We start from the raw sequence: 16268 nt of genomic DNA on the forward strand, positions 1-16268 counted from the left end.
TTAAAATTTAATAATAATTTTAAAAAAAAGATTGCAGTGTAGTTTCTCGCCACCAGCATTCCCTGAGGCTATGTATGTTGTTGTCACCTGCTACTCATAGTGACGAGATATATATATATAACAGCTCTGAAGCCTGCGCTGTCCTGAGCCAGTCTCAATGATTCCAACACACCTATCCCCATTGCCCCAGTTCCAGTATTCAATCCATCTCATGCAGCATCTTCTTCTCCTGTGCTGTCCCTCCATCCTTCCAAGAATGATGTCCCTCTCCAAGATCACATGCCCAAAGGATGTGAGACAGAGCTTCAAAATCCTAGCCTCCAAGGAGAAACTTGGTTTCACCCTCTCCAAGACAGGCCTAGCTGTTTTCTTGGCAGACCATGGTATGGTCAAGACTCTTCTCTAGCATTACAACTCAAAGGCATCAATTCTTCTTCTGTCATCCCTAGTCAGTATCCAGCTCTCTGATGCATAGCAAGTAACTGCAAAGACCATGGCCTGGATGAAGTGCACCTTAGTTTCTAAACTGTATCATTACTTCTCAGTCTCTATCCTGACAGCAGATTTTCCCAGTGCAATTCATCTTTTCATTTCCTGACTGCTGGTGCCAAGAGTGTTGATTGTGGAGCCAAGCAAGCTGTAATTTCTAACAACCTCAATCTCTTCTCCATCTATCACAGTGCTGCCAACTGGCCCAGGGGCAAGAATCTTTATCTTCTTGATGTTCAGGGTCAATCCATATTGAAGATTACAGTCCTTGACCTTCTGCAGCAAGCACTTCAGGTCCTCCTCAGATTCAGCAAGGAAGGTTGGATTATCTGCATAACGTAGCATGTTAATGAGTCTTCCTCCAATCCTGATGTCACATTCCTCCTCATAAAGCTCAGCCTCCCAAATGATCTGTTCTGCAAACAGATTAAAAGTATGGAGACAGAACATATTCTTGACGTACTCCTTTCCTGATTTTGAACCATGCAATGTTCTCTTGCTGTGTTCTGAGAAATGCTTCCTGGTCCACGTATAAGTTTCGCACAAGTGCAATCAAGTGTTTTGGGATTCCCACACTATATCAAACCAGAACCAAAGCCTTTAACTAGGTCCAGGGTCCCTTCTGGTTAATCTCACTGTATTTTACTTATTCTCACTTGTGTTCAATTTTCCTTCTTACCTATTATATATGTAAAAAAAATACTTTAGAAGCTGTCACAAGAAATTTCATAGTGTTTGCCCTTAAGAAAACAAGGTAAGGGACCAGATGAGCTAGGTTAAATCTGATAACCATAAATTTTTGTCTTCTGTACAAATATTTATATCATTATTTTACAAATTAAAAAAATTATAGTTTCTCTCAAATTCCACTTAAGAAATTACAGAAAACTGTGGTGGTGGTGGTGTGTGCCATAGAGTTGACCCACAGCTGATCCTCCAGGGAGTTGTCAGAGGCCAATATGTCACACAGAAGGAGACTGCCTATTGTTCTCCCACAAAGTAGCTGGTAGATTCAAACTGTTACCTTTGGTTTGGCAGCACAAATTTTCAATATTGAGTCATCAGAGCACCCCCCTTTTTTTAAAATTAACATTTGTTACCATTATTAGGTGCTGTTTAGTCAAGTGTGACCCATAGTGACCCTATTAACAAGAGATATGAACCGTGTCCTATACTATGCCATCTTCACAGTTCCTGACACACTAGAGCCCATCACTGTATCAATTCACCGGTTTGAGAGTCTTCCTCTCCTTCGTCAACCCTCTGCCTTTCCAAGCATGAGGTCCTTTTCCAAGGAACAGTCACTTTTAATAACATGCATGAAGTATGTTAGGCGAAGTTTTATCATCTTTGTCTCCAAGAGGGATTCTGCTGCACCCTGTCCAAGATACATCTGTTTGTTCTTTTGGCAGTCCATGGCATATTCAGTACTCTTCTTCAACACCATATCTCAAAGGTATCAATAATTCTTCTGTCATCCTTATTCACTACCCAGCTCTCATATGCACAGCAAGTGATCACAAAGACCATGGCTTGAATGAAGATGTCATTTAGTTGTCAAACTGACCTCTTTGGAAGAAGTTTTGGCTGCAGACTTTCCCAGTGCAATGCTTCTCCTGATTTCCTGACTACTGGTATCCAGGGTGTTGACAGTAGATCCAAGTATGATGAAATTGTTGACAGTTTCAATCTTTTCTCAATCTATCATGATGTTGCCTATTAGTCAAGTATTAAGAATTTTTGTTTTACTGACATTGAGATCCATATTGAAAGCTACAATGTTTAACCTTCCATAGCAAATGCTTCAAATCCTCCTCACTTTCAGAAAGCAAGGTTGTGTCATCTACAAAATGCAGGATATTGATGAGTCTCCTCTTCATTGGTCTTGATACCAAATTCTTCTTCAGAGTCTAGCTTCTCAAATAATTTACTTAGCACACAGACTGAATAGGTATAGAGAAAGAATACAACTCTGACGTATTCCCTTCTTAATTGTAAACCACATCATGTTCTTTTGCTGTGTTCACACAACAGCCTCCTAGTTTAAGTATAGGTTTCACATAAGCACAATTAAGTGCTCTGAGATTCCCATTCTTCTCAATGTTAGCCATAACCTGTTCTATGATCCACACAGTCAAATCCCATTACACAGTCAATAAAACATAAATAGACATTTTTCTGGTATTCTTTACTTTCAGCCAGGATCCATATAATATCAGCAATGATATTCCTGGTATCCTAAATCCTGCTTGAACTTCTGGCAGCTCCGTATCTTTGGACTGTTCTAGTCCTTTTTGAAAGATCTTGAGCAGTATTTTGCTTGTATGTGATAATTAATGATATTGTTCAATAGTTTCTACATTCTGTTGGATCACCGTCCTTGGGAATGGGAACAAATATGGACCTCTTCCAATCAGTCAGCCCATTAGCTGCCCTCTAAATTTCATGGCATAGACTGATGAGTGCATCTTAATTAAAACAAGTCAACTGGTATCCCATAGATTCCTGGGACCTTATTTTTTTGCCAATACCTTCAGTGCAGCTTCAACTCTACTTCATTACCATTAGCACCTGCTTAAAGGGTACCTCTTGAAATTTTCCTGTGTCACTTCTTTTTGGTATAGATACTCTATGTATTCCCTCCATTTTCTTGTGATACTTCCTGGGTTTTCAGCATATTACCCATAGCATCTTCCAGTACTGAAACTCGAGGCTTAAATTTGTTTTTCAGTTCTTGAAGAGCTTTATATTCTCCAATCGTAGCTCTCTGTACAGTCCATTATAATACTTCTCTTTGTCTTCTTGAGCCGCCCTTTGAAATCTGCTCTTTTACTTAGGTATGTTCTCCTTTTGTTTTGGCTGCTTGGCACTCTGGTGCAATTTTCAGTCTCTTCTGACATCCATTTCTGTTTTTTCTTTCTCCTGTGTCTTTGTAATGATCATCTTCTCTCTTCATGGATGATTTCTTTAATGTCATCCCATAACTCATCTGGTCTTCAATCAACTGGGTATTATTTCCTAAAACACATCTGTTGTTGCTGTTGTTGTTATGTGCTGTCGAGGTACCTGTGACTCATAGCGATCCTATGGACAAGAACTCTGAACCCTGCTCTATGCTGAGCCAAGTTCACCATCTCCAACACACCAACCCCCACTACCCCAGTCACTGAGTCAATCCATCTCATTGAGGGTCTTCCTCTCCTGTGCTGTCCCTTCACCCTCCCAAGCACGATGTCTCTCTAAAGGACTGCCTCTTTGCATTTTAGTATATCAGAAATCTTAATTAAAAAATGAACAAATCTCAATTCTCCTTATGTGTATTTTGGAGGTCCATCTGAAAATAAAGGTTTCCTTTAGAGCATAACTCAGTAATTATGCACCTTCCCATGGGCTTTCTTAAACACACCAAATCAGTTGCCACAGAATCAATCTGGACTCCACTCCAGGCAACCCCACATATCAGAGTGGAGCCGTGCTCCAGAAGATCATCAAGGGCTGAGCTGTCTGAAGACCACAGGCCTTTCTTCCAAGGTGATTCTGGAAGAACTGGAACCTTCACTTTTTAACACCTGAGCAACTGAACTGTTTATACCACCTAAGACAGCCTTTGGGTATACACAAAGCAAAAATATGTATACCAAAATGACCAAAAGAAAAAAACTTACCACACAACAAGTTGGACACTGAGTTTTGTAAGACAGAAATTTCCTTATACAGAGAGAACAGTCTGCAAAAACACAAATGAAACATAAGTAAATTAAAGTATATTAATAATACAAGAGTTAGACATCCAAGGAAATCAGACACACCACCATGTCAAAGATCTTTAGTCTATTTTGGAAATTGTATAATATTTCTACTATCATCACATATCACTATAATCTCAAGGGTTTTAAAGATTTACTCTACTGACATGTATAAATTTAACTAAATCAGGATGGATGGTGAAGAGATTGAGATTATTCACAGCTTTAGTTTGCTTGGCTCCACAGTCAACACTCTTGGCACCAGTAGTCAGGAAATTAAAAGGCGCATTGCCATGGGAAAGTCTGCTGTTAGGGACCTCTCCAAAGTACTGAAGAGCAATGGTGTCTCTCTGGAGACTGAGGTGCGTCTGATACAGGCCATGGTCTTCACAATCACTTGTTATGCATCAGAGAGTTCGACAATGACCAAGAAGGACAAAAGGAGAATTGATGCCTTTGAGCTGTGGTGCTGGAGAAGAGTATTGAGAGTACCATGGACTGCTAGGAAAACAAACAGATTCATCCTGGAAAGGGTTAAACCGGGAGGCTCCTTGGAGGCACGGATTCTGAGGCTTCCGTCTAACATACTTTGGACACGTTGTAAGGAGAGACCAGTCCTTGGAGAAGGACATCATGCTTGGGAGGGTGGAGGGACAGCGCAGGAGAGGAAGGCCCTCTATGAGGTGGATTGATTCAGTGACTGGGATAATCGGGATGGGAGTGTGAGAGACAGTGCGATTGGCACAGGACAGAGCAGAGTTTAGGGCTGTTGTACATAGGGTCGCTATGAGTCGCAAGTGACTCGACGGCACACAACAACAACAACCATATGAACAAGAGCCAATGGTAATGAAGGAAGAAGTTCATGTTGCACTGAAGGCACTGGCAAAAATATGGCCCCATGAATTAATAGGATACTAACTGAGAAGTTTCAAATAACAGATACAGCTCAAGATATACTCACCAGCTGTGCCTGACCGACTAGAAGAGATCTGTATTTGTTCCCATAACCCAGAAAGGTGATCCAACAAACTGGAAATTTTGATAACTGTTTTATACAGTATTAACAGTATCACACTCAAGCAAAATATTGCTAAAGATAATTTATAAATAGCTAGAAAATACACTGACAAGAGAGCTGACAGAAGTTCAAGCTGTATTTAAAAGAGGCAGTGGCACCAGGAATATCACTACTGATGTCAGATGGACCTTGGCTGAAAGCAGAGAATATCAGAAAATGTTTGAGTTTTATTGATTATGCAAAGGCATTTAACTGTGTGGATCATTACAAACTATGGCTAACATTGAAAACAATGACAATTCCCCAAAACTAAATTATGCTCATATACAGCTTTAGTAGCCTAGTGGTAAGAAGCTGCATGGAGATCCCAAAAGCATGTGGTTTGAATCCATCAGCTGCTCTGCAGAAGGATGGGGCAGTCTCCTCCTGTGTGATTCACTGCCTCTGAAAACCTGTTGGAAGGTCAGCTATAGATCAGTCCCAACTCAAGAGCACACAACAACTATGAAAACCTATACCTAGATAAAAAAAACTGTTGTCCAAACAGAAAAGAGGAGCACGTTGTGGTTTAAAATCAGGAAAGGCGTGCTTCAGAGTTCTATCCTTTCTCCATACCTATTCAATCTGTATGCTGAGCAAATGATTAAGAAGCTGGACTCTATGAAGAGAAATGTGGCATTAAGATCAGAGGAAGACTCATCAACTGCCTTACTGTAGATGATACAACTCTGTTGGCTGAAAGTGAAGAGGACTTGAAACACTTGCTACAGAAGAAGGCGGCTACAGCCTCCAACATGGATTCATCCCAGTATATAGACAAAAATTCAATAAGCAATTATCATGATAGATGGAGAAAAGATTGAAACCGTCAAGATTTCATCTTTCTTGGATCCACAATTAACACCCTTGACCCCAACAGTCAGGAGAGCAGGAGATGTATTGTACTGAGCAAGCCCACTGTCAGGGACCTCTCCAAATTACTGAAGAACAATGATGTCAGTATGGAACGTCTGATTCAGGCCATGGTCCTTCCAAAATGACAGGAAAAGAATCAATGCATTTGAGTTGTGCTGCTGAAGAAGAATTATGAATATCCCGTGGACTGCCAAAAGAACAAACAAACATAACTTGGACAACATGCAACCAGAATGCTTCTTGGAGGCAAGAATGTCAAAGCTTCATCTCACATACTTTGGGCATGCTGCTAGGAGAGGCTATTCTTTGGAAAGGGACATCATGCTTGGAAAGGTGAAAGGTCAGCAAAAGAGAAAATGACCCTCAAGGAGATCATTGACACAAAGACTGCAGCCATGGACTATCAAGTGTGTCAGTGATAACAGGAAAGCACAGGATAGGACAAGGTTCAGCTGTGTAGTACATAGGGTTTTTATCAGTCATACTTGACTAGAGGTCACCTAACAAAAACAACACCCACTTTCTACAGAAGAGCTGCTATGTATTTTAGGTTCTATAATTTACTAAGGAACTCACTGAAAATTGTTCCTTTCATAGGTACTATTTATTATTATTAGTCTAGTTAAGAGGCCTTGCTAAGTAAGAAATTCAGTTTTGTTAAGAAACAAAGACAAAATTATTTCAGGTACAGATATTCAAGAAATTACTAATTCTTGCCAGCTTCCATAATAGTATTCTAGTTTAGGTGCTGTTGATTTGACCACAACTTAACAGAGACCCTATGAACAACAGTTCTGAACTTTATCTTATCCTGAGCCAACCTGACCCTCTCCAACACACCTGACCCCATTGATAGTCACTATGTCAGTCCATTTCATCAAGGATCCTGTCAGGGTACAAAGGTCAAAGGAAGAACAAAGGATTCAAGGAATGTCAACATGTCAACAAAGAGAGTGAACAGCCTCCTTCCTCTGAATAAACTACCAGGGAGTGCCCCTCCCTAGAAGACCACCTACCTGACTAAACCACAATGGGAAGTCCCTCCCTTCCCTCCTTAAAGACCCTAACCATAAAACCTGCCCTAATCCACGGTGGGGTGTGGCATTCCCTGTTTGGCTCTCTGCCTGTCTTTTTCTCTGCAGACCAAGGAATCCCACTTGGGAGATTCCTTAATAAAGCTTCTTTAGCTTGCTTTCTTTCTCTGATCCCTTCCTTGAGTCTTTGGCCTTACCATCCAGAATGGAAGACCTAACAGATTCCTCTCTTGCAACATGAAGGGGGGATAAAAACCCCAACAAAACAACACCCCCCAGACACACACACACACACACACAAAGAGAAAACCCCTCAAGCTCTAAATCAGATAACAAGTTCTTTTGAAAACAAAGATGAGTAAAGAGAAAAGAGGGCAAAATCTGACTGTGAACTACCAATAAAAGGGGGAGGGTAAGAGGAAAAGAATGAACAAAGAAAATCAGATAACTGGGAGAGAAGAACTTATCAAAGACTGTAGGGAGCAATTTTATCAAACATGGGTTATCTCCAGAAACCTCAGTTTGAATGCTGGTGAGGTTGTGGAGAGATCAGGATCTTTGTTCATTGCTAGTGGGAGTGTAAATTAGTTCAATCACTATATTGAAGGCACTTTCTCAAAAAAGCTGGACACAGAAATACCATTTGACACAGCAATTGCACTGCTGGGAGCATACCCTAAAAAGAACTGGAAATACCATCCAAACTGATGTATACGCACCCATGTTTACGACTGTGCTATTCTCAATAGCAAAAGAGATGGAAACAACCCAAATGCCTATCAAAAAATGAATGGATAGACTATTGTATATTTGTACAATGGAATACTAAACAGCACTGAAAAAAATGATATAGTCACAATGGAATACTATGTAGCACTGAAAGATAATGACCTTGGTAATACCAGCAGTCAAGAAATAGATGTATTGCATTGGGAAAGTCTGCATTTAGGAATCACTACAAATTACTGAAGAGTAATGAAGTCAGTTTGAGGACTAAGGTGCATCTGATTCAGGCCACTGTCTTTCCAATCACTTGCTGTGCATCTGAGAGCTAGACAATGATAGAGATGACAGAAAAAGAATTGATGCCTTTGAACTGTGGTGTTAAAGAGGAGCACTGAATACCCCATGGACGGCCAAAAGAACATGTCTGGAAGAGGATACAGCCAGAGTACTCTTTGGGGGCAAGAATGATGAGGCTTCGCGTCACATTACTTCAGGCATGTTACTAGGAGGGGCTATTCCTTGGAGAGAGACATGATGCTTGGAAGGATGGAGGGTTGACAAAGGAGAGGAAGACCCTCAATAGGTGGACTGACAGGGTGACTACCCCAACTGGCTCTAGTGTGTCAGGAAGTGTGAGGATGGCATAAAATAAGACAGGTTTCAGAGCTGCTGTTAACAGTGTCACCATGAGTCCTACTCAACTCAAGGGCACCTAACAACAAAACAATACAGAACATGGTGACCTTGGTGGACATCATGCTCAGTGAAATGTGTCAGTTTCCAAAGGACAAGTACTGCATACCACCACTATTATGTAACTGGACTGACACAAGTGGTTGGGAGGAGAATAGGAAAAGAGTGGATAGATAACGAACTATGTATTGGAATAGATGAGGGAAGCGAATTAGGCTTATACGTTAAGACATTGGTCCATTGCAAAGAGGCCTAGAAATAGGACAGGAGAAAAGGGGGGAGAAAGGAAATTGTGTGACTATTTAAAATAAAACAAAGTGAACTGGGAGAGGGAGGAAAATGGGCAACCATGAATGAACCAATGAAAATCCAACTTTCTTGTAAATTTCTGTTAAAGTCACAATTAAAATAATTTAAAAAAAAAAAAACAAAAACAACAAACCCTCACACTCAGTTTCCCCTTTCTTTCCTCTAGTACTGGCAATCAGGCTGGGTGTATTCTTTTTTCCCCACACATACACTTTCGTCTTCTAAACAGAGTCACTTGAGTAAGAGTATGGGCAAAAAGAAGAAAAAAGTGCATAGACAGATTGGTAAAGGTGTGAACACCAGGGGGAACTTTATTTTAGAAATGAGAACGCTGAGGTCCAGTAAGTGTGTTGAGGTTACAGTCACAGAGCTTGTTAACAGATTCAAAATCAAAACTCAATCTCTTCATTATCAATATTATTCTTTTTGCTATCAAATTCCTTTGGGCAGTAGTTCCTAAATCTAGATGAATCTGTTGAGTCATCTGGGGAGAGAGCTGCTTGTTTTAATTAAGTTTCTCAAGTGGCATGCCTAATACTAATTCAGAAGGTTTGGATCACATTCATAGTATTTGATTCTGAATAACAACTACTTTTTAAAAAACCAGTATCAGTTGTTATTACAGTTTAAGAAACTGGCATTGTTGGTGGCACAGGTAAGCACTTCACTACCAGACCCAAAGGCTGGCATTCTGAGTACATGCCGGCCAACTTACCTGAGAACCTGCTTATCTAGCAATCTGCTTCTAAATGGTCAAAGCCTTGAAAACCCTATAGCTAAGTTCAACTCTGAACATGAGGTCACCATCAGCAGGAACAGGCTTGATGTTAGGAAAAAGAGTCTATCACCATGTCTGTACTGGTGAACTACCTACAGTCCAACACCATTTATGCTCTAGAAAGCAACCGTGATATTCCACTCAAAGTAGAGCAGATGAAGAGCTTTGAATGCATGTATTCTGCGATATCTGAATTACTTGCGAAGTCAGTTTTTATAGCCCAATACCTTAACTGTGAGATGTGTGGCCAGAGTATGGGAGGGGACAACAACAAAGGTAACTTCCTGGAAGCACCTTGGTGAGAATGGGCTGTCACACCAGCATCTCTCCCAAAGTCCAAATAGGACACAGTTACCTTCTTACTTTCAAATACTGAAAGTGCCTCATAACCCTAGCAGTCAAAAGCAAATTCTAATACCCTTTCTCATGAAAAATCTTAAGAAATTTATCAGAAAACATGAGTCATTTAAAAAAATAATTCTAGGTTCTCTAATTAAAAACAGAAAAAACACTTCTCAGTTTGAAAAGAAATAGACAGCTGAGAAGGCTGTGCTTCTGCCTTCAGTTCTGGTGCTAAGTGACAAGTGAGGTGATAGAATAATTTCCTTCCAACTAAAGACCAAGCTTCATTACAGAAGCTCTTGAAGCACCATTCTCAGAACTGTGTTGTCCTGAGTCTACAGTTATTTTTCACTTCCCTAGGCTCTATTCGTGATGCTGCCTCCTCAAACTACAAAAGAGAAACACACCAACTGTATGCCTAATAAAATCTTACACCTTCAATTTAGCAAAGATTAGTGACTACTTTACATTTAACTTAAAAAAATAAACTGGTTTTTGCTGCCATAGCGTTCTTGGTTAAATTTGAGAGTCAAAAATGCCACAAAAGGAAAAGAATGATTGTAGGTCCCAATGGTAATTTAAAAACATTTATAATCCAAGTATTTAATCTAAGACCAAATATTTTGAGCATCTCCCATGATCAAGTGAAAAAAAAAAAACAAAACAACAAAAGTACAAGGAATCAGCACCTAAACTTATGAAACTCTAAACAAGATCATTTTGCATAATTAATTTTTTTTTATGTAAAGAAAAGTTGCAGTATGCTTTTGCATCAGAAGGGACTCAGGTGAACCTCCAGCAGGTCTTCAGAGGCAGTAAAAAGCAGGGTAGGAGACTGTCCATCCTTTACTTGCAGAGCAGCTGGTAGACTCAAACTGGATGCCTTCAGGTTGGCAGCAGGCCTCCTTACCACTAGGTTATCAGAGCTCCCTAGATAAATCACTACCTACCTATAAAAACCTTCAATGGCATAAATATGGATCCATTTCATTGACTCATAGTCTGTCAATGCACTCTGCTTGGACTTACTAACTGGAGAACTCTAAGTACAGTATTGTTTAGTCTGTTCTCTGTATCCTCGGGTTCCACACCCACACGTACAGCCAACTACAGACGAGAAATACAGGAGGTGGGGGTGTGCAATACCTCAGAGGAATACCTTAAAGGCTTTGAGGGGGCTGAGAGTGCTATGCAGCACAGAATTAGACATTATAAACATTTCAGAGATGTTTAAATAGAAGAAAGTGTATTGGTTATAAAATGTAATTAATAGGAGAATGTATATAGGTTATATGCAATTAAATAAATAGGAGAATGTGTACAGGTTATATGCAAATATTAGACCATTTTATATTAGAGATTTGAGCATCTCGGGTTTTGGTATCCACAGGGGAATCAATTTTACAAGGAGAGAGACAGCTTGTACTTGTATTTAAAAAAAAAAAAACCCAAAACACCCCCCTCCCCCCAAAAAAACAGAATAAAGTAATTTAAAATTATAACTACTGGAACACTTACTAAGTGACAATAGGGGCTAGGTCTCTGGATCACCAATTTTGGCCAATCCAGTAAACAGGCCTGGTTCCTAGTGAAGCTCTGTGGGCTTTTATGTTACTCAGTGTTGCAGACCAAGAGCAACTCTCAGACCTAAGAGATACTGTAACAAAGAAAATATTTACTCCACCAAGAAAGGTAATGCTTACACATAAATTATCTTATTGGAAGGTCTCTGGAAGAACAAAATCCATGGCAATGAATGCCAAAAGATGCAAAGAATGGAAGCAAAGAGTTCATTCTTCAGATATCAAGTAGAATTCATAAAAATGTAAACTTCTCCCCAAATGGCATAATTAAAAGACAGCAAGAATGTCTACTTCTGCCCATGAGGAAACGGCAGGACTGGCCTAGATAATTCTCTCCTGCTATCATCAACTAAAATGTTGGGAAAATTAAGAAATAATCACTGCAGATACCGGAAATGTACAGAAATAAGGGTATTCTACCCCAGTCCAATTTAAAGGCAATTTATTGTGTCAAACAAATTCATCAGTCTCATTCTTTAAGGAAACAGAGAAGAGTACTGAAGGAGCTCGAGGTAAGCAGCAGCTACTTACTGGGTGGATTCCAGAGAAAAGCTGCATAGAAAGACTTCCAGAAATCTGAATAGACATCTGTTCAATGGTACGGTTGAGTGCCAGACAAAGAACAACCTTTTCCAAGAAAAGAAAATTGTCACACAAGACCACAAACTGTTCAAAATTTCTACCAGTCAAATTCAGGCACCTCAATGGACACATGTTGTTGTTGCTATGTGCCATCAAGTCACTTGCAACTCATGGCGACCCTATCTTGTGCCAACCTTGCTGTCTCAAACATATTCATTCCCACCACTCCACTCACAGAATTGATCCATCTCATCGAGGGTCTTCCTCTCCTGTGCCGTCCCTCCACTCTCCAAAACATGATGTTCCTCTCCAAGGACCAGTCCCTCCTTGCAACATGCCCAAAGTATGTCAGACGAAGCTTCAGAATCCTTGACTCCAGGGAGCATTCAGGCTTCACCCTCTCCAGGACAAACCTGTTTGTTCTCCTAGGAGTCCATGGTATATTCAACACTCTTCTCCAGCACCACAACTCAAAGGTATCAACTCTCTTTCTATCACTCCTATTCACTGTCCAGCTCTCCAATGCATAGCATGTAATTGCAAAGACTATAGCCTATAGCCTGGATCAGGCACACCTTAGTCTCCATCTTGACATCATTGCACTTCAGTACTCTTGAGAGGTCCCTCACAGCTGACTTTCCCAATGCAATTCATCTCCTGATTTCCTGGCTGTTGTTACCAAGAGTGTTGACTGTGGAGCCAATGGACACATAGAACATTTATTAGAAACCCCACATATCTTAGTATTATTATATAATCTATACCTAAAGTAAAGGTTCCACTAGACCTGCTTAACAAAGTTTCATATTTAATCTTGAAAAGATCAGTCTGATGTACATTTAGCTGCCTATCACAATAAAACCCAATACACCAATAAAGAATGTAACAAACTCAGACACTCAAAAATATAAAAGCTACAATGGCAAGCAGCCAGTTAAAATTCAACAGAATTTTCATAAAGAGGCAGGAAAATTTGACTTATGACCAGGGAAATGAAATTAGCTGATATATACAGATGTAGTCCCTATATAACCTGACTCTCCAATTTCATCTCCTGCTCCCTGTTTGCTTATTCAGGTCATCCACACTGGCCTTCTTGCTGTGTCTCAAATACATTTAATCACACACTGACTTGGAACTTGTTGTTATATCTTGGCAAAACTGTTTCCCAAATAACCACATGGTATCGTTCTCCACATCCTGCAAGACTGTTTATCACAAGTCATCTTCTCAATAAAGGTATCTGGGTGAACTCAGAAGGAGTATCCATTTCATCTAAATCCATGTATTTATTTGGCTTGACTGATTGTTTTCCAAAGCATTTTTCAACATATACTGTAACATATTTTTTTTTCTTCTTCCTTTACTACAGTGACATGAAGACAATGAAGAAAGATTGCAAATGAATAAATTATCAAATTTTACCTTTAGGAAAGGAGATAACTCTACCATGGCAACAGTACTATAATCTGTCGTATCCTTTATTGTCCTGTATTGAAATAAGATAGTAAACTACTAGAAGTAAATGAATCTTAATTGAAAATACATGCAGACAATTTTGTTTTTATTTATTTTGTGTGTGTGTGTGTGTGTGTGTGTGTGTGTGTGTGTGTGTGTGTGTACTGTCAAATTGGATCTAACTGGTACAGGAGAAGATTGCACCTCCTTCTCCAGCAGAGCATCTGGTGATTCAAACTGTGTACCTCTGGGATTGTGCAGACTATTTAAGTAAGCCCTTAAAATAAGACTATCCCTGCAGAAACACTGAAATAAAAGAGATAAACAAAGTTTCAAATGGCAGCATGAAAAGACAAAGTATTGTAACGAAATGTTCAAAGAGCTGTAATTACAGTATCAAAAAGAAAGAATACACTAGAAATTTCTCAAATTGAAAGAACTGAAAAATAAAGTTTTGAGTTGCAATATTGAAGGATTCTATGGACAAAATCTTAAATGATAAAGCATCCAAAGAAGATAGAATCAAGGTCACAGAACCATTTCAGGAAGAAGTACATGATCAAAAACTAATGGTAATGAAGGAAGAAGCTTAAGGTGCACTGAATTGGCAAAAAATAAGGGCCCAAGAATTAGAATATCTACTGAAATGTTTCAACACACAGATGTAACTCTGAACATAATCACTAGTCTATGCCAAGAAAATTTGGAGGAAAGCTAATTCACCAACTGATTGGAAGGCATCTCTATTTGTTCCTACTCCAGAAAAGGATTCAACAGACTGTGCAAAATACTGAATGATATCATTAATATCACATAAAAGGAAAATCTTGCTCAAGATATTCAAAAACAGCTAGAAGAATTTATCAACAAGGACCTGACAGCAACTCAAGCTGGATTCAAAAGAGGCTATAAAACAAAGGATATCATTGCTATTATCAGATGGATCTTGGCGGAAAGCAGAGAAGCCAAAAAGATGTTAATCTGTCTTTTATTGACTATGAAAAGGCATTTGACTGTACTGGATCATTACAAATTGTGGCCAATATTGAGAAGAATGGGAATTCCAGGAGCCTTAATCATGCTTACATGAAATCTATTCCTAGTCTGAGAAGGTGTTTGTTGTCTAAACAGATCAAGAGAACATCCCATTGTTTAAAATCAGTGAAGATACATGTCTGGGTTACATGCTTTCTTCAAATCTATTCATATTCATATGATTTGAGTAACTAAATAAATAATGTGCCATCATGACTGGAAGAAGACTCACCAACAACCTGCCTTATACAAATGACACAACCTTATTTACAGAAAGTGAAGATGTGAAACATTTGCAAGAAGCTGTGCTGCAATCACAAAGGTACGTAGTTCGAATCCACCAGATGCTCTGCTTGAATAGGAAGGGAAATCTCATCCTATGCCAGGTGGATCCAATCCAATTTGATTTGACTGTACATAACAACAACAACAAAAGCAAACAAACAAAAAACTCTAGAGACTCCAGCCTTCAACATAGATTACATCTCAACATCAAGAAAACCAAAATCCTCACCACTGTACCAATTGGCAACTCATAACAGATAGAGAAAAGACTTAAATGGTAAACAATTTTATCTTACTTGGATCCACAATCAACACCCAAGGCAACAGCAGTCAAAAATCAAGAGATGTTACACTGGGAAAATCTGCTGACAAGTTAACTCTCCAAAGTGCTTAAAAGTAATGATGTCAGGTTTTGGGTTTTTTTTCCAGTAAAAATTTTTATAGTGTCAATCTCCTGAATTCACATCCTGACTTCAGCAGAATGTAAAAGTACTTCACTAAAAATACATATACTACATGGTGCCTAACGTGAGTCAAGCCTTCAATAAATGTTCACTGGCAGTATTTCATTCTGTTGTAAACAGAATCATTCTGAGTCAAAGTTGACTTTACATCATCTGTAAGTATTATTTAGATGATGTTCATGTAACTTTATAAAGTTTGTGTGCTCTGGAATCTTTAATCTTTTATATAAAAAACAGCAATCTAGATATAAAGTGTCTATATTTTCTTGTAACTGCCTTATTTCTTCTCTTCTTTTTGAATGGCATTAGACTGAGTAGAGGGTGAAAAAGGATATACATTATAAGATTTCTTAAAAACCAAAAATACATGGTGAATACATTAGTGCTGCTAGAGATTAGGAAGAGTGGGAGGGCAGGGATGTAGGTTTGCATCTAAGGAAATGACACAAAGCTCTTCATGGTGATGGAATAGTTTTGTATAGTGATCCAGGTGGTAAATACACAAAGTACATATATGATAAAATGACATAGAATTACACAGAGGTTGTGTCAATATCTGTTTTAGACTTGGTACCAAGTGTTTACGTAGTATGTAATAATTGAGGCAAATTGAGTGAGGTGCTTGAGACCTTTCTGTGTTATATTTGCAACTTCCTGGGAATGTATAATTGTTTCAAAGAAAATAGAAGAAACAGAAACAGAAACAAAACATCTATCTGCTGAAACTGAGGAGGACCTGAAGCGCCTGCTGCAGAGTGTCAAGGACTGCAGCCTACAATATGGATTGAGGCTCAACGTCAAGAAGACA

General features: G+C 39.2%; 1 protein-coding gene across 1 annotated transcript in view; it reads right to left on the minus strand.

The window, feature by feature from the left end:
• RAD18 (RAD18 homolog (S. cerevisiae)) overlaps positions 1-16268 on the minus strand; it is a 135446-nt gene that overhangs the window by 102039 nt on the left and 17139 nt on the right. The window contains exon 4 of the mRNA XM_006888949.1: positions 4155-4216. Within this exon, the coding sequence (XP_006889011.1) occupies positions 4155-4216 (62 nt within the window). The remainder of the gene's footprint in view (positions 1-4154; positions 4217-16268) is intronic.

This window comes from Elephantulus edwardii, unplaced genomic scaffold, assembly GCF_000299155.1.
Source record: "Elephantulus edwardii isolate Elephantulus edwardi_28Jun2011 unplaced genomic scaffold, EleEdw1.0 scaffold00073, whole genome shotgun sequence".
Classification (NCBI taxonomy): domain Eukaryota; kingdom Metazoa; phylum Chordata; class Mammalia; order Macroscelidea; family Macroscelididae; genus Elephantulus; species Elephantulus edwardii.